At 34.2% G+C, this 20,204-nt stretch overlaps 2 protein-coding genes across 3 annotated transcripts in view; one reads left to right on the top strand and one right to left on the bottom strand.

Moving 5' to 3' along the window:
- LOC132548201 (small G protein signaling modulator 1-like) overlaps positions 1-4,157 on the bottom strand; it is a 77,179-nt gene extending 73,022 nt beyond the window's left edge. Inside the window, exons 1-2 of the mRNA XM_060212063.1 lie at positions 4,145-4,157; positions 4,011-4,054 (exon numbers count right to left, since the gene is read on the bottom strand). Of these exons, the coding sequence (XP_060068046.1) occupies positions 4,011-4,054; positions 4,145-4,157 (57 nt within the window). The remainder of the gene's footprint in view (positions 1-4,010; positions 4,055-4,144) is intronic.
- Positions 4,158-4,809: 652 nt separating this feature from the next.
- LOC132545469 (vacuolar protein sorting-associated protein 33A-like) lies at positions 4,810-19,576 on the top strand. Of its 2 annotated transcripts, none has more exons than XM_060209262.1 (16): positions 4,810-4,917; positions 7,057-7,122; positions 8,242-8,369; positions 8,607-8,691; positions 8,974-9,078; positions 9,309-9,425; positions 10,447-10,621; positions 11,739-11,935; positions 12,813-12,903; positions 13,497-13,571; positions 13,856-13,935; positions 14,470-14,556; positions 14,809-14,940; positions 15,482-15,650; positions 16,160-16,282; positions 18,032-19,576. In XM_060209262.1, exons 1-16 carry the CDS (start codon positions 4,810-4,812, stop codon positions 18,133-18,135), a joined length of 1,842 nt encoding a protein of 613 aa, XP_060065245.1. In that variant the 3' UTR covers positions 18,136-19,576. The 2 variants fall into 2 exon arrangements, with proteins under 2 accessions (XP_060065245.1, XP_060065170.1); XM_060209187.1 differs by lacking the exon at positions 18,032-19,576 and adding an exon at positions 17,377-17,556.
- Positions 19,577-20,204: the final 628 nt, after the last annotated feature.

The following is a 20,204-nucleotide window of genomic DNA, read 5'->3' as shown; positions in this document are numbered from 1 at the left end:
GGAAAATTTCACCTTGCATAATAACAATCATATCAAACGATACAAAGATGCATCAGTAAATGTAGTTAGTTAGTAAGTATATAACCTGCTGGTTTATTTTCTGGGTTCATCGCCCTAAGAACCACCATATTGAGTCATTTTGAGACAGGTTTTCCTTTTAGGAGCTTGTGGCTGCTTCACTGAACAACAATCAGGATGCCCATCACATGTCATTCAGAGTAATTAGGGTAAAGTGTCTTGCCGAAAGACACATTGAACTCACAACAGTACAGACTTCCTGAGAAACTCAAACTCACACAAGTAGGTAGCATTGAACCACACACTTCGGATCTCCACAAGAGGTTACTTAGTCTGATGTTCTACAGACTGAGCAGCCACCAGAAATTGAAGTTGCCTATGGATATGGAATGTGTGGCTCACAGATTCAATTCAGCTATACGATGATCAAACAAACAAAGGACATCCCTATTTCTATGTGTTTAAAAACAAACAAATCATCTGTTAGATACTCAACTGATATGATAAACTCCTGCTAAGTTTAACTAGGGCAGAATTAAGAAGTTCATCTGTCTGGGGTTCACAGTAGAGAAAGTGTGAAAAGATAAGGCTATTTTAATTTGGAAAGTTTTTCTCAATTCGTTATTTCTTCTTGTAACAGCTGTCATAACTGGCATTTTTTAAAAATTGCTGTTGGTTTCATATATAACTGTCAGGTATGGTGTTAATGAAACCACAGAATATAAGAAACATACCTTATCTTAGTGTGCATTAACATTACAGATCTGTTGGACGACACTGTAGGGACAGAGCAAAATCTGGATAACACTGTTGAGGTTCAAAACAATCAACTCCTTACAACAAGATTCAACAGTCAGGATAAGTTCTGAAAAACCTCCTTATAAATTTGAAAAGTAGGTTGCCTCCAGACTAGTTCAACATTCTTGAAGCACTAAGCTTAGCTTTAAATCTGAAACATAATAATCAGCTAGCCTCTCTAATACAAAGCGACAAACAGACTGAACTGTGGGAGATTCTCATCAGTAGATTAATGATATTTATTGATTTGGCAATGATAGCAGGAGCTGGACCTTCTGGCAGCAACAATGGTATCTTTTTTCTAGAATAAAACTGTTAGGTGGGTAGAAGAACAATTGTGAATCATTTGTTATCTATCTTTTAGTGGTGGTAATGGTGTCAGGGGCTTAATGGTAAGATACAAAAACGACAAAGAGGAAAAACAAAAGAGTGGGGAGGGGGGACCTGTATGTTGTAAAAGAACAGCAATAATGATTTAGTCAATATTATTCTCTATAGAAGATAGTAGCTTATATTGGTTTGAAACCTGGCTTCAAGATTTTTATTTTTTCATTTGTTGATGTAAGAGAGCTCTGCATACCACTAGGCATTCTGCTGAAACCTAGCAGACGAACCATATATATGAACCTGGTATGATGTTAAGTCTTGGAAATTTCTCAAACTAAATATTTTTTTGTTTGGTTTTATTAATTGCTGTTACAGACAAGATAAACAGGACAGACTTTCCTGAAAGGTTCAGGACTTGCCTAAATTTTGTCTTTTAAACACCTACCGGTAATCAAAAAAATCAAGTGCAATAAACATGTTTGATGTTTAATGTTATCAACATTGTGTAATACATCTTTATGTCATAGCTGCTAAATAAATCAAAGACCGGAAAACCCTGTAAAATGTGATAATACAGAAATTATTGCTCAGAGTAACAATCTGAAACAGAGATCTAAAACATGAGTGAAAACTGTTCCACTTGCTCTACTTTTTGTGAAATATTGATTTAATTTTATAAACATATTTTAAAAACAGGACAGGTATGAAAATAATATGAAGTGTCTCAGTTCAAATTATTGATATAAAATGTATGTTTAACCAATGACTTTTCATAGTATCTGATTTACTTCTGATAAGGTGCTTTTGATATTGTGTTACATATCAATATTATGATATTTGAAAAGAACTGTTGTAAAAATTGACTGATGTAAATAAGTTATCACAGAGCATATGATGATATTGTTAGACAGACCCACAACATCTGTTTTAACCTGGGATCTCATGATAAACGACAGTTAAAACACAGGTTATGGAGAGGTTTAAGACCTGCCAAGTGTTACAGCATCCCTGAATCCTCAGAACCATCCTTAAACTACAATTTTATTTCACAACAGAACTAGAAAATGTCCACAAGACAAACCCCTTCTCCTTAATTCAAAACAGAATCTGATCAAGTGTAGAACTTAATGTTATGATACTACGGGGACATGAAAATATGATTGTTCTACCATCCTAACATCAATTACATCAATCAAACACTGCTGAAGTCTTCTCGAAACCATAATTTATATACTGGTCACGAATCAATACAAGATGCAGTATCATGTGGAACAATTTGGTGTGAATTTAGAGGGCTCATTCTGCCAATGTTTGTTAAGTCTTGACTCTACAGATTTGGACATTTAGCAGACACATATTACATGTGAAAAATACATTCCTTTCTGCCTACTGCACTGGACAGATTTCAAAGTCAGGATTCTGACATGATAATACCATGGAAATGCTTCTACCAACCAAGTCTGAAGGGCAGCACCCTGTTACATCAAATGTTGAATTAACACAGTATACACTGTATATGCAGGATACAGATGCCAGTTAGATAGAAAAGACAATCATTGCAATTCATAACAAAAATGCTATCTACATGCCACGTTTCCCTTTATGAGCTCTGTGATTGTAAAATCATTGGATGAGAAAGTTGAGGAGAATGATGACAAATATACGGTAGATAAAACTTCACTCAGGAAGTGTTCTTCTGAATAGAAAATGAAATTATCAATAGTGTCCAATAGGTGCATAAATGATGAATCTGACTGGTCAAATCTGATAATGAAATGGACCAAACAAATGAAAATGACTCAAACACATTCATTCATAATGAACAAGAATGAATAAGGAACAAGGCTATATCGGTAAAGATATTCTGAAAATGGTAATTAAAAAAATAAGGCTATACACTGGTTGATAGGAAACTCAATCATGAAAGCAAACTGTCCAAGACAACCACTGATTCTTTTAAGTCAAAATTTTTAATCATCCACACTGACAACAAACGAAATAGCTAAGTAAGATATAAGAAGTCATTATTTAATTTTATAAGTCTGTTAGCAAGCATTTTATGCTCAACTGAATGAGTTAAAGGAAAGATATCTCTAGCTGAGCAGGATATTGATGCTTAGTGTTCACCAATGTTATAACATTTCTATTCATTCAACTAAATCAGTTTCCCAAACTTGCTATAATGCCAGTGTTAATGAAATACATTAAGAACAATAACTGTAGTTTAGGTTTTTATTCTACTCACTTTAAATCATCTAAATGCAAACTATCACCCAGAGTTCTCTACAAACTAGCCAAATTATTTAGTCCCTGTATAGTCCAGTAATTTAGAGTGTTCACCGTATATGCTAGATTGACAGAGCCAATATGATTATATTATGAAAGTGGTGGAGTTTTCACTATCTTTACTTATGATCATGTCTGAATATTTTTTTCTTATTATTAAAATGTTTCAACTAGGTAAATATCAGGTCTGAAAGGAGTATAAAATGGTATGTACTACATTTACTTTTTTATTTAACATTCAATTCTAAAGTTCCACTGAAGCTTCAATGTATCAACTCACTAATTGCAACTTTAATTCTAAACGGTAATCTCATTAAAAACAACTGACAAGCTTTTAAATTCCTTGAAATATAGTTTCAGTACCTTTTATTGTATCTTTATTTAACATTACTACTGAGTAAATGATAAATTCATTGATATCTAAGTATTGTAAGCAATCCGCATGGTCATCATGATTAATTATTCGCAAACCAATGAATGCACACACATACATGAATGTATGGCTACCCATTCACTTCTCATAATAATATTGATTTTTCCATCTCGGAATCATCAATGAAAATAAGAAAATAAGACTTTACCTCTTTTTTAACAGCCCGCAGAAGCTTCTGCCGGTTTTCTATTTCTGAAAATAGATGTAAGTCAAAATAAACTGACATGTTAAATTGAAAAATTCCATCTAAATCGGTTGTCACTGGTTTTCGTATACCCTTACCGTTTGCCATCATCTTGCCCGTCTCCTGCTTCAGCAACTCGACCAAACAACCGCCAATGAAGATCTTTCCGCCGTTTAGAGATCGCCACGATGTTTGGAAATATCAACTCTCATAATTATAAAAATGTAGCAGTAACGAATCATTATCGATATCCTCATATACTCGAAATATCAAAATCTGTAAACAAACAGCCTTATTTCGATGACCATATTGTGCCGGAGAGCGCACTATTTGACGTTTGACCCTTATGTCAATTCAGTATCCTTGTGCGGAAGTGAAACCACACAGTAACTGTTTACATTGGCAAATAACATTTGCACAATGTCATCATTTTCAGATTATAATTTTGACCATCTTCCAACATCATCATACAGAGGGGTTCTTAATTTATTTTACAAAACACTTAAAACGTTAATAGATAGCTTCATAATTTTCCTAGGGATCATGCATTTTTTATATTTGTAATTTCACTTTCAACTTGAGTTTTCATTTTGGCAATATCGAAAGCTTATTATTCCATAGAAAACCAAGTTAAGTAATATGATTCGGGTGCATGTTGGGAACTCGAGTTATACCGTTGAAATACGTATGAAGTCAATTTCTCGTGTTTATAAAAAAAATTATCAAACACTAATAGCTGCTCCCTTCCTTACTTCCGGTTAAAATGTCTGCAGCCGCTCACTTGTCTAATGGAAAGATTAATTTAAGTCTTCTGCGTGATTTCTATAGAAGAGAACTTCTTGAGTCGCTTGACAAATGTTCAGGAACAAAGGTAACTTGACAATATTATTCATTTTCGTTAAGTTATTTCATTAATACGAAAGAGAAACATGTTGGAGTATGGGGGTGGTGCCTCTTGTCAGTTTTTCTGACTAACATCCGTGCATTAAACATTAAATCGGAAAGACATCTGGTGCTAGTGCTACAGGAATAAATTTTCTTCTGCGATGAACAATTTCTTATCAAAATTTGCCTAGAGCAACATTCTGTTTGGATAGGAATAGGAGCCAGGCAGTACCTGGAAAGAGCGAAGCCCACACGCGCAAAGACATTCTGTAGAAAGAATCAAGAAAAACTGGTTAATTAGTGCCTGAAGAAATGAAGAGCATTTGATAGGCGACAGCGAGTGATCAATCTAGCAATTTTTGTGGCAATGACGTGTTCTTGTGCTTGTGTATAAGTTGTGAAGTCATGATATTGAATGGCAATCAATATATTCTTGATATTAAATTGAAGGATAAAGAATTTCTTATTCATGCCAATTTCATTTCTGTAAAATTATCTTTGTATTTAGCAAAAATAAAAAAATAAGTCTGACAAATTCAGGAAAGTAGAATGGTTATCATAGTATTTTTCATTTGCTTATTATTTTTTTTTATTTATTGTGTACCAGACCTGAAAGAATGATCTTGTCCATATCGTCAAGGAAACTTCAGTTACAAACACTTGTACATGGAAGGTTAAGGTGTATAAAAAATGAATAAATTCTGTGACTGTAAGGTAAAAAAGGCATTTTTAGCAAGATTAATCATTGAGAACCAGAAGACACTTGCAGAAACTATGGAAGTAAATATTGCAAAACTTAATGTATGAAAATATTCATTGGGCAAAGAACTATCAATAATTGGAACAGTCTCCTTGATAAGGTTGTTCTGCAAATAACATGAGAGAATTTGAAATAGCGTTGGACAAACGGTGACATAATCAAGAATGGAAATATAACCACATGGCGAGATGGAATTGCATCAAAAGTGGCATTTGAACTTGAAACTTTTTATGTAAAAAGTTGATATTTACATAGAGCCATTGTATACCTGGGTTCATAAGTTATCCTATTAAATCCTATAAAATTGATTAAGAATATTTCAAGAAGTGCAGGTCACCTATGAATTTTTTTCTGTTGCATCAATTCCAGTTGTGTAGATGAAATGTCTTTCAGATGTTTTACAAGTTAAGTTTATTTCTGAATCAGAACTATCAACATCCTGTATGCCAGACCTGAAAATTTTATCATATCTATTTTAGTATAGAGCTTTACTCAGGTGCCTCTCTCTGAAGAGTCTTGCTTTCATTAATTCTATATAAAGCGTCTGACCCCATGTCACTGAGTTGAAGGGATTCATCTTTGTATCCTCTCTTACTTCTATTTGGAGCAGAGAGATTTGGTCCAATACAGGAAAGAGGATTAAACAATAAAAATTTTTCTCCTAAAGTTTTTATAAAGGTAATGTGACTAAACTACTGCAAGTTAATGATATGGGCCCAAGTATTGTCCTCTTGATATGATTTTTAGGTAACCTGAGATGAAGTCTCAAGTGACCTATTGTGATTGCCTTTTGTCCAGTTGTTGTGTGTCATCCATCGTAAACAGTTGACATTTTCAATTTCTTCTTAACGACTACTATGAAAAGTGTTATTACCCATTGCTCATTTTAGATGTGTTATGTTATGTAATTATGAAAATTTCTGTTTTATTTGTCAGTGAGCTTGATGCATACTGTGGTAGTGGTTTACTAAAAAGATAAAACTTATAATATGCAGTTAAATGGACAGGGAGCATCAACATGAGAACTATAGCTTTATTGAAATATATTCTCTTGTTGGTTGATGCACCTGCCTAAATTGTGATTATAGTAATATGTTACGCTGGTAACATATCAACCACAATACACTGATAGGCTAGAGAGAACTCTAGCTTGATTGGTTGAGCATCTGTTACATTATCACCCACAGAGTGACTTAGAAGTTATACTTAAGTCATGCCCCACAATAAAATACTATTAGTTAGATAGGTGAACTTCTCTATAGCTTGATCGGTTTGATGCCGGAACTAGTAAGCCATTGGACACAGGTTTGAATCCTGGTGTGGCATTGAAATAGAATGATAACGTCCTTTTGTTTCCTATTTCAGGCTCTGGTTTGGGATGATGCACTGACAGGAGCATTTGGTCTTATAGCTGAATACTCATTGTTGAAGGCAAGTACACTGATATTAGTTGTCATCAACTTTGTTCTTAAGGTCATTTGATTTTAACTGTTGTTTCATAAGTCTGGCTATCACAGCTCAAGTGTAAACCACACATTTGAGTCATCAATATCTAAGACGGAACAAAATTTTTGAAAGCTTTCAGAAATCACAAATTATTACCTACAACATATTTTAGTATCTTTACAGGCACAAAATAAATGCGTACTGGTACTGGTATTCTGTATTTCATTTTTATTATGTGTATTTTTCCCGAGTCATGTAACAGTTTCCACTTTTTTCTTAGCATGATTTTTTTTAAAGAATCTATTATGTGTTCATGACCTGTTATATATAGATCATAAAATATATTTATAAATCAGCATGGATTAAAAATACCATCTACTTTTGATGAAGAAAGTCAAATGCTAACAAGTCGCAAATAATATGTTGTGAAATATAAGGTTACTGAAATAATATATTGTTTTACCTACAACTGAATTAAATGAGACTCTGGCAGACAGTAGTTAACATTCTGTAACAGAACGTAGACCAAGGCCCAGGCCAAATTTGTCAGTCAATAGTTAAAGATTCTGTAAGAGAATGTGGACCAAGACACAGACAAGACTTCTTAGTTAATAGTTAAGATTCTGTACCTAAATGTAGACCAAGGCACAGCCAGATTTAGATGCTACATAATGTAACTATAATTAGCCCGCTATTCTCACTCAGTTTTAGGCCAGTTGTGCTTGTTATTTGTTTAAAAAGGGATTGAACATAACCATAGATTAAAAAAATCACCCAGACCCTCAAACTGACCCTTGACCTTTATCTACAATACTCTTTTGGTAATTAGTGGTTTTTTCCCCTATACCTGTTCAAATAAGGAAATGAATCATTCTAATGGTTTCTTCATAACTGGAAAAATGTTCTTGATTCTTTGTTGGCCAAAAATCAGTGGTAATAGGCCTATGCCTTATAGTAATGTCAACCCTACACCAATTTGCTTTTTATCAGAAATGTAAACGGCAGTGATAGGCCTCCCGGTACATTGAGGAAAATCTCAGAGTAGCTCTTCAGTAGTCTCTTCATGTGGCCCTTTGATAAAAACACATGTCATGAATTTTTTAGGAACATGAAGTTGAAAAGATGTTTCCCCTGCGGTCTTCTGGACTGCCGCCATCCAATGTACAAAACATCATCTTTGTCACACGTCCAAAGCTCAGTCTTATGGAGCAAATTGCACAAAATCTACTGCAGTAAGTGTTTATGGAAAAGAATTTAATAAAGGATCAATTTCAATTTCAACATATTTAAGTTTGTTTTATTTCTATTAATGCACTTCTTGAAAATATGTAACAGATCATGTTCAGTATTTCCTGACAATTACTGTAACAAGTTGTTTAAAAGTACAGATTTATCAATTTAGGTGTGAGAATGTAAAATACATCATAAGATTTAGTCAAAATTTCAGTAATTTCTTTTTTTGTTTTTAGAGAGGAACAAAAAGGAGGCTTTAGGAAGGATTACCATATTATCTTTGTTCCCAGAAGGAGTCTGCTATGTGACAAGAAGCTGAAGGTAAAAATATACATAGCATGAAACTCAAAATAAATGAGATTATAGTAAGTAACCTTTTACTTCTGAATCTGTAAGGTTTTTAATTGAAGGGTATCAGTTTTTTCTTCATATTGGATAAAAAGAAAGTCATAAGAAATAGTTACATGTACCTCAAAAATAAAATATTAAGAAGGAAAATTGTTGGTTATTTCTCAATTTCAGTGAAAGACAACAGCAAAATAACTTGTGATAGATCCTTCATTTTGAACTGATATTGAATTTCAATTATTTTTTTGTCTACAGGAAATGGGAGTGTATGGTACCATAACCAATTTTGAGGAATTCCAACTCTCTCTCATTCCTTTTGATTCTGATCTACTTTCTATGGAAATGGAATCTTCTTTTAGGGTAGGTCGCCGTACTAGGATCAAATCTTCTTACCTTATAAATATTTCACGGCCATTACTTACACATGTTTTTGTGGTCCTTAGAATTGTTTCATGTTACATATGATGTATATCAACATTTTGCTTTGAACAACCTTGTTTGTGTTAAAAATCTATATAATGTGTTCAGTTTAATGTGTATAACTCTATTTTCACAATTTGACTCGCATCATTTTACCTTTGTTACCACAGGAGTGTTACCTAGAGAATGACTTTACATCAATGCATTATGCTGCACAGTCCCTGATGACTTTACAGGCTCTTTATGGCATCATACCTAACATCTGTGGCAAGGGAGACTGCGCAAAGGTAGGAGTCATCACTAGCCCTTGGTGGCATTATAGCTAACATCTATTGCATGGAAGACTGTTCGAAGATAGGAGTAATAGTAGTTCTGTGTGGCATCATGTCAAACATCTGTGGCAAGGGAAACTATGTCAAAGTAGGTGTTAACAATAGTTCTGTGTGGCATCATGTCAAACATCTGTAGCAAGGGAAACTATGTCAGAGTAGGTGTTAACACTAGTTCTGGGTGGCATCATGCCAAACATCTGTGGCAAGGGAAACTATGTCAAAGTAGATGTTAACACTAGTTCTGTGTGGCATCATGCCAAACATCTGTGGCAAGGGAAACTATGTCAAAGTAGATGTTAACACTAGTTCTGTGTGGCATCATGCCAAACATCTGTGGCAAGGGAAACTATGTCAAAGTAGGTGTTAACAATAGTTCTGTGTGGCATCATGCCAAACATCTGTGGCAAGGGAAACTATGTCAAAGTAGATGTTAACACTAGTTCTGTGTGGCATCATGCCAAACATCTGTGGCAAGAGAAACTATGTCAAAGTAGGTGTTAACACTAGTTCTGTGTGGCATCATGCCAAACATCTGTGGCAAGGGAAACTATGTCAAAGTAGATGTTAACACTAGTTCTGTGTGGCATCATGCCAAACATCTGTGGCAAAGGAGAATGTGCCAAGATTATAGTTAACACTAGTTAACTCTAGTTAACACTAGTTAACGAGTTGCTTTGAATTTGTTGTATAGCTGAAATAACCAAAGCGAGTAGCCATAAAAGAAAGTTGGTGTACAATATATCTTGTAAGATGTATACACGTATGTACATACAATCCAATATGTTGCTTTACAGGATGAAGTGAATTCCTTAAAGCCTACCTCTATGTTACTAGTTAATGACTATAAAGGCCATATGTTCAAATACAACTCATTTCATAATAACTGAATCTCTATTTTATTGCCATCTGAGCCTTGAATTGACTTTACATAATGAGCTTGTCCAATGCCTGAAATAAGTTTTTGTAATTTTTTCAGCATATAGTGGACATGATGCTGCGTATGAGAAGAGAACTTGGCGGCCGTGAACCACAGATCACACCTCAGATAGATAACCTGCTCATCCTGGACCGAAATGTGGACCTTCTAACCCCACTTCTCTCACAGCTGACATATGAAGGTCTTATAGACGAGATGTTTGGTATCAATAATAGTAAGTATAGTAACCCTTTATCTCACAGCTGACCTACAAATGTCTTACGGACAAGATGTATCAATAATACTAATAAAGTGTTGTAAACCCTTATCTCACAGCTGACCTATGAAAGTCTTGTAAATGAGATGTTTTGTATTAAGCATAGAAGTATAGTAAGCTCTTATTTTACAACTGACCTCTGACAGTCTTATAGAAGAGATGTTTTCTATCAAAAATAGAAATAGTTTTGAGCCCTTATCTCACATTTGACATATAAGGTCTTATAGATGAGTTTGGTATCAGTTTAAGATGGTTCATCCACCACCAATCAGTCAGTTTATTTATGGGGACACACTTACCACCAATCAGTCAGAGAGTACAGTCACCACCCAAATCAGTTTATTGATGATGACACACCCACCACCCATTACTCTGTTACTGATGATGACACACCCACTGCCCATTACTCTGTTATTATGATGACACACCCACCACCCATTACTCTGTTATTATGATGACACACCCACTGCCCATTACTCTGTTATTATGATAACACACCCACTGCCCATTACACACACCCACTGCCCATTACACTGTTATTGATGACACGCCCACCACCCATTACTCTGTTATTATGATGACACACCCACCACCCATTACTCTGTTATTATGATGACACACCCACTGCCCATTACTCTGTTATTATGATAACACACCCACTGCCCATTACACTGTTATTAAGATGACACACCCACTGCCCATTACACTGTTATTGATGACACGCCCACCACCCATTACACTGTTATTATGATGACACACCCACCACCCATTACTCTGTTATTATGATGACACACCCACTGCCCATTACACTGTTATTATGATGACACACCCACTGCCCATTACACTGTTATTGATGACACGCCCACCACCCATTACTCTGTTATTATGATGACACACCCACCACCCATTACTCTGTTATTATGATGACACACCCACCACCCATTACTCTGTTATTATGATGACATGCCCACCACCCATTTCTCTGTTATTATTGATGACACACCCACCATGGCCACAATCTTGAAAAACATATTTTAAACTTCTTATCCAGTCCACTGGTTTACTTATTTTCCAGCAAGTGTAAAGCTTCCCCCAGAAAAGTTTCAGACTGGTCCTCAACAACAGGATGATCCTCAGGCAGTGTCATCTGAGCCTAAAAAGGTCATCCTCAACTCTCAAGATGAACTGTATGCAGATCTTCGTGACAAAAATTTCAATGCTGTTGGATCAATTGTTAGTAAAAAGGCAAAGGTCATCACTGCAGAATTTGATGTAAGTTTTACACCTATAAGACTGTAAATCTTGGGTCCCTTCAGTTTCATTGTTTATCAAAACACAAAAGTTTGTACATGTACTGCTGGTATTGTTCTGAGTATATTTATGAAATTGATATCTTAGGTCCTTTAAGTTCCATTGTTTGTGAAAATTCATCATTACGAAATTTAATGCTGGTATTTCATGCCCAAAAGTTTTGTCTGCCAGTCAGTATGTTTGTCTGCACTTAACTTTGGGTCCTGGGATAAGGCTTTCATATTTGGCATGTATATTCCTGAGGATAAGATCCTTCATTTGATATCGCTTTTGACCCTGACCCTTGACCTTTCAACCTACTTATTAGTTTGAGGATTTCTGTGAAATGACTTAGGATTTTCTCATCAGATTGGAATCAAATTTGGTACAATAATATCACAGATGATTTAAAATCCTTGAAAGAGATGTTTTATTTATTGCCATTAATTAGATTCAGTTATGTTATGTTATGGCTTTTGAGATCTAGAATGAGTTTGATATTAATCAAAAGCCATCAATATTTGCTTGAGCAATATACTGGACTTTAAAAATGTTCAGATAGATAAATTTTTTGTTCCCTTAAATATCTTCAATTTTTATAATTAGATTTAAACAAAATTTGATGTATTGTAAAATTTTCTTTCAATAAAAAGACCTAGTCCTCATGTTTACTTAACCTTCATAATTGACATACCTCTGTGGCAATGTTATTCTGAGTCAAATCATGTTTACCTATAAAACTGATATCTTCAGTTGGGTTGCATTGTCTGTAAAAATGATCACACAGAATTTATGTAAATCAGGATCAGACACCTGACTGGTTGCCTGTGTGATTAATGTATTTTAATTGTTTAATCAGGAACGACATAGTGCTAAAACTGTGAGTGAGATGAAACAGTTTGTATCCAAGCTTCCTCACCTCCAGCAAGTCAGGGCATCACTCTCTACACGTAACTTATTTATGTTATATTTACCAACTTCTCACACTTACTTGATATATCCATTGTAAAGATATTGTTGATTATTATCTCATAACTGCTAACAGAAAGAGCATAAATTTAAAATAGAAAAAATTGAAGTCAAATAACGTAAGAAATAAGTATATATAAGCTTTTAACTAATGTGCTTCATGATGACTTTGCCTTTGTCCAGTTGACATTCATAAGCTCATGAATGCCAACTTGAATTCAGTGCAATGCTGGAATAAATTTGAAACTGTGTTAAAATAAGTTTTGTGTTTTACATTATATTGAAATGATTTCATTGATTTAAAATAATAGTTTTATGAAAAGTTTATAATCAGGTGACAAAATATTGATAAGATAGGACAACTACTGTCTTTTTTATGAAAAAAATTACACTTACGTGGCATGGTGTTCATAAGAGAATTGACGCATTAGCATTATACAGTTTTTGAATGCATTTTAAAATTCAGATAATACATTATGCAATTTATATGGTTCAATTTCATGCATTTCAAATGTCTTATCCTGAAATGCAATAGAAAGGTTTGAAATCTAAGAGGAATTTCTCACTTTTACAGACACATCCATTGCTGAGTTAGTGAAAGAAGCCACTGATACAGATGAGTTCATGGACTCATTACGCTGTCAACAAGGTATGATTCAGCACTCGGTTATTTCTAATCTTACCACAGGTGGACTTTATCATCAAATTTACTCTGCATAAAGGTGCTTCTTCTTAAGATAAGATATGAAGATAACCATTTTACATGTGTTTTGATCCTGTAACATGTATTTGTTTCATTTATTTTCTTGTCAAACAGAATACTTGTTCTCTCTTTGTTAAAAATTGCAGTCATGTCTGATTTAACCTGGCTATGGTGATGTTTATATGTAAATATGTCTGTATATATAACCATACTGGTTGCTTCATTTACAGAATTTATTAATGGTATGGAGACAGACAAGATACATCCTTATATAGAGGACTGTATGGGCAGACAGGAACCAATCAATAAGGTAGATTGTTATTAAAGTGATAGCTGTTAATTAGGATTTATGATATGAAATGATGTCACATGTTGGGTCAATATCATACAATTATTGACTTTACCTGAAATCAATACAACTTTTTGACACCATACTATTGTGTACATTTTATGTTATTGGCATGGTGAAATGAGGTTTGGTGTTATAGATTCTGGACATTATCAATCATGTTAGTCAATAACACAATATTCTAGTTAACAGATATCCATATTCACCTCAACCAAAGAGAGTAAGTGTATGATATGATGTAGAGGAAAACTGATAATTAGTAAGGTTGAAGTAATAACAAAGATCTTAGTATGTTTATACCTTCACAATACAATGTTAAATACTAATGTATGAACAATCAATATTCATCTGATAAGTACATTTTGATTGGAGCAATGATATCTAATTGAAATGTTTATATAATCATAAAAATTGCTAACATTGTATTACTATGTATGGTGAGTGTGGAGATCTGCTGTTGAGAGTTGTGATGCATCACACAATACTGTATTGCAGGTGCTGCGCTTGGTGTGTATACAATCCTACTGTAATAACGGACTTAAACAAAAAGTGCTCGACCACTACAAACGTGAAATTGTACAGGTACGTCATTCTGTCAATATTCACTTAACTGGTAGAAATATAACTGATTACGAAATTGATAATGGACTGTGATATTACTATCAAGAAAAAAGAAAAATCCTGAAAATGTATTTCTTTCTGCAGAAATATCACAATTGTAATAGGTAGACTATATATGTAGGTATATGTTTGCAGGATCTATGCAACTTCATAAACAGGTACTTCACAAACCTATACATGTACAGGAAATTTATCTGAATGATTTTGTTTTAGACATATGGATATGAGCATATGGTTACACTTATGAATATAGAAAAGGTGGGACTACTGCGTCCCCATGGCAACAGAACATACCCAGCTATAAGGAAGTCCATGCGACTGATTGTAGACGATGTCAATGAACAGGTATGTCGTGTAAGAGGTGTTCTTTTTTGCCATTTTTGAAGATTGAATAAATTTGTGAAAAATAGATACCATGAAAAAATTAGATTTATAGAGAAAGCCATAATCTGTTTCATGACTTGCAAAAGAAAAAAAAACATGAAAAATTATAACCATAACTTTACAAAAACTAGATAAATACAGTGACTACTGGGGTATGTTGAAATAACATATCTAAGTTTTTAGAGATACTGACATCACTGAATATTAATCACTTGTACTCGTACTGTTGGATAAATGCTGTATAATTGTTAACTTTCATGGAGAAAATATTTCATGGCTGTCCTCCTTGGGACTAGTTTACAAGAATTATTTTCATAGAATTGGACATATGTCGCCATGTAATCTGGCCTTTTATATACTTTTTCTGAATTTTTTATTTATTGTTAATTCACTGGGTATTTAATTTCACACAATTTTAATGAATGCTTATATAGAACCACACAACAAAGGTTATTGTGTGGAGTCTAACGGAAAATTTAAAGATGACCTGTTGTTATTTCAGAACCCACATGATATAGCTTATGTATATAGCGGGTTTGCACCCCTAAGTGTGAGGCTGGCGCAGTATTATGCCCGACCTGGCTGGCGGAGCATTACAGAGGTCCTCAATCTCCTTCCTGGTCCCACTGTAGAGGAGATTCAACAAATCCCTGTAGCTCTCCGCAAACGACGTAGGTATTCTTTTAGATCACATGAGACATATTTTTGAGTGACATTTTGCAAATGTAATTTGTCAATTTTTCAAAATATGCTTGACTGATTTCAATAAAGGTTTGTAGAAAGATTCAGTTGGAAGGAAATAATAGGAAAATTACACTTAATGGTGTATTTTGGTGTCTTTTCGTTAGGAAATTATTCTGATTTACCTAGTATTACTGCAGAGTGATGACAATTTTTTAGTAGTTTTTTTTTCTTATAATTATTCAACATATCTCTTTTGTTGTGTGAACAAGTTTTTTACATATGTTACACTGCTAGTTTCCATATGTTAATCTGCTAGTAATACAATTTATGTTACAACTAAGACCTATGTGTTTCTGGTTTTTTATTCATCTGCACATGTACATGTATTACCATTATAGTAATTCATAAATCTGAAGGCAAATTTAGTATTACATCAAAAGAAAGGAGATATAAATTTCATTTCCACGTTATTAGCCTTTTTATTGTCTGTTTCCAGGGGGTTCTATTGGATCCACCCATTCTAGTGCTGGAGAGCAGAAAGTCACTCTAGTCTTTTTCCTTGGAGGTGTGACATATGCTGAAATAGCAGCATTACGGTTCCTGGCACAGCAAGATGATGGTGGGTTTACACTTTTTCTCTGTGGATATTACATACTAAACCTACTTTCTGATTAATACATGGATGGGTTCCTACACAACTAACTAGCGCAATTCTAGCTTACCAATTCTGTGAATCATTTAACAGTAAATGTCTGCCATATTTTGGGAACCTATCTTTACTTTTTGCATGTTTAGAATTCTGTATGCTTGGAGTGGTATATATTTGCATGACTAAGTATTATTAGCATTTAAACTATCCTGTGGTACTGTATATTGGGATATATTTGCTCTGTGCAGTTCTTGCGAAAATCACAAAAATGTACCTTTTGAATTTTGAAAGGGCTCTTTTGGAGTATCTGAATACCTAAGAATAGGCATTGTTTACATATATACCAGTGCAGGTTCTAACATCAAATGGAGATCTATCTGAGTAGTCATACAAAGATAAGGGATTTATTTATCATAGAAGTATTTAGGACTAGAAAGTGTTCAGGTGCATGTAGGTACACCAACTCTTCATTACTCATCCTTTTTGCAATAAAAATGGAAAGATGCTTATTTCTTGATTTGAAGTTTTCGTGATTTTTGAAAGGGTTGCTGAATTTCGCAAAACTTCAAATCACGAGTAGAAAATTCCCAATATACAGTATTTTATTACATTATACTTGTGATGTTCCTTTCAAAATGTTTGGTACTCACTTTGATTTCTGTAGATTGCCTGCTTGTAGCTGAACTTTTTAACTTTTTTTAAGTTAAAGTGAAAGGGGACATCAATGCAACTCCTTGATAAATGGTATTTAATCATGTGTCCTGTGTCTTCTGGTATATGGTCTCAATATCCTTGTCTAATCTCCTGTCTCAATATCCATGTCCTATCTCCTGTCTCAATATCCATGTCCTATCTCCTGTCTCAATATCCATGTCTCACCTCCTGACTCATCCTTGTCCCATCTCCTGTCTCATCTCCTGTCTCAATATCTATGTCAAGCGCCTCACAATTTTTGTGCCTACCCTCCCCATCTCACTCCTTCCAAAAGATCTATGTTTCTACATGGTGCACTGACACATACTGGCAGGTTGATGTCATCTTTTTTATGGGCATGTCCATTCCAGGAGGAACAGACTACATTGTGGCTACTACACGCATCCTACATAGCCGAAAACTCATGGACAGTGTCATAGAGCACTCCAAACCTGTTGACCTCGTGGATGCCTATGTCCATAGAACACACTGATATTAAGGAGAGATAACTATCACAAACGTAGGATCCATGATAAGATCTTCAATTTAATCTTAACTAGGTTTTGTTCACTTTCGTCTGAAGTTTTATGCATGTGCCTTGCATGACATTTTCCTTAAATGCTTGTCGATGTAGTTTGGAGAATATGTTAACTAACAAATTGTTGAAATTTTGTTTGACATTTACTAATTTGTAAGCATAAGGTAAGTATATATCAATAATTTCTCTGATTCAAACTTTTAATTATCCTATGTGGTAAAGGATTAACTGTACTGACTGATGTTAATCAGAGAGACATATAACATCTTACCTGACATTGAGGTTCTGCATGTCAGGATAAATTTAGAATGTCCATTCAAACACATATAAATATGTACCGAAATATAAGATGTTATTTTTTAAAAGAATGTTTAATTATTATTCAGTAAAATACATCATAAACCCTCCTTAATTTTACTAATTAATTTGTGGCATGTGATTAAATTTGGCGTTTTTAGCTCTAATTCATGGGATGCTTTGTGTTGTAGGAGGAACAGACTACCTGATTTCCACAACAAAGATAATTAATGGGACATCATTCCTTAAGTCTATAGCACAGGAACTCATAGCAGTAAAAATGAATCCATTCTGAAAGGACATGTAGAATTGATTAGAATTACTCAAATATCTAGTGAGGGAGAATCTGGAAACTGTGTAGTCACCAGACACAAGTCCCAGAACATTAAAAGGGATTTCTAGTTACAATTCTCCACATCTCTGAAACCTTGGGGTCTTTTCCTTAACCCATAATACTGGTTGGAAAAATGAATGACAAGACTATTGTCAGATCAAATCTGAGACTGCTTGATCCACAGAATACCCAGTACATGTGGATAAAGGGACCCAGTTGTGCCTGGTCAGTACTATGATAGAACATGGATAGAAGATGCTTTACTGCTATCTGTTTTGGCCAATTCTTGGACAGGAATGATTTCATTTTATATCACAAAATATTTTTGTGTCAGAGATAATTGAATTGTGTAGATTTATATACAGGTGAGATATATCACATTTGAAGTATGAGTGGTCAGTAGCCGATATTGTCACTTTGCATCAACTATATCAAAGTACTGTAAAATATGAGGTAAATGCTATACAACAGAAAACCTTTACACCATTGATGTTCAAGGGGCCAGTTAGACCACCAGTTGGAGAAATGTAGAACATATTAATGTGTTAGAGGGCCCAATCAGAGCACCTGTTTGAGAAATACAGGACATATTAATGTGTTAGAGGGCCCAATGAGAGCACCTGTTTGAGAAATACAGGACATATTAATGTGTTAGAGGGCCCAATGAGAGCACCTGTTTGAGAAATACAGGACATATTAATGTGTTAGAGGGCCCAATCAGAGCACCTGTTGGAGAAATATGCAACACATTAATTGAAATGTTTGAAAATTGCATGGGTTTCGAAGTAGGATGTTTGGTGTGATGAGTGTCTGAATGTTTGGTGTATGTGATTAAAAGTATGAGAATATTTTTTGTAAGTGATTGAATGACAGGAAAGTTCAGTTTATATGGATGACTGTATAGGATTGCTTGGTGTATGTGATGAAGCTTTGTTATTATGTAAGACAGATGTTTCATCAGTGTTTGAATAGTCCAAATTTGTGACCCAAGAAAGTGTACATTTTAAGGTATGGCTAGGTAAAATGATTTTCTCCTTGATGAGTGTCATCTATATAGTATTTAATGAAATTTTCTAAAAAGTGCAATATATTAATGTACATTATTCCATTTCACAAAATCTGTTATTTTTGTGTAATCACTGTTAATTAATCCATTGATGACTAGAAACCATGTGACCTTGTTTCCCATGAAATCTTTAGTTACATCTCAGATAAGATTTCTAGAGCAGTAGATCAAGAGCACTTGTTAGTGATGAGAAAATTCCATGTTTTTAAAGACTATTTGAAACATTTCATTATCCAGGTAAATATTTAGGATGCTTTTTATTATTTTGTGGTTGTTCATGACTTGAAGTTGTCAAGATAAAACAGATAAACCTTCTTAATAAAATCATATAAAAGACCTAAACTCTTTATTTCAGTTCATTAATTGTCTTCATCAGTAAAATCAGCCAAGAGGGTCAACATCTGAGATCTCCTTCAGCTTCGTGCTGGGCTTATTGCAGGGCAATGAAATAACATTAATGCATATTAATTGTCCAGAAATATTGATGGGAGAGTGCATTACCAGGCTTTGAAAATTGGACACAAGTGAACTTTGGTAATATTTTGAATTATATATAGGCTGACCATTTTTTCAATGTCACAAGCACAGAATTAGTTAAATTTTTTCTTCAAAGCTTTCCAAGCAAGAAAGTCTTGAATGTTGATAATTAGTTTGAAGCTTGCTAAAGTCCATAGGTGTGAGTTCATTTGAATGACCTTGACCCATTTCCATGACTTAGGGTTTGATTCAAAATCCTATATGTCCTGTATTACAGGTTTGGTTTGGCTGAAAATTGCTTTATCCAAAGTGAAGGTGAAAGATTTCAAAGGTTTTCATCTATATTTTGTTTCCGTCGCCATGACAATCAGACCTACTGCTTATACAGAATTGATTACTCTTCTTATTACTCTTCAATCGAAGAATGTTCTGAACAAACTTTGGACAAAATTTTGTTATTCATACAGAAGAATTTATCCTATTGGAG

The sequence above is a fragment of the Ylistrum balloti genome, unplaced genomic scaffold (assembly GCF_031769215.1).
Source record: "Ylistrum balloti isolate Yb309-2 unplaced genomic scaffold, AGI_CSIRO_Ybal_v1 Utg369562, whole genome shotgun sequence".
NCBI lineage: Eukaryota > Metazoa > Mollusca > Bivalvia > Pectinida > Pectinidae > Ylistrum > Ylistrum balloti.
Note: the sequence above shows the minus strand (reverse complement) of the source record. Positions and strands in the feature narration are given on the sequence as shown.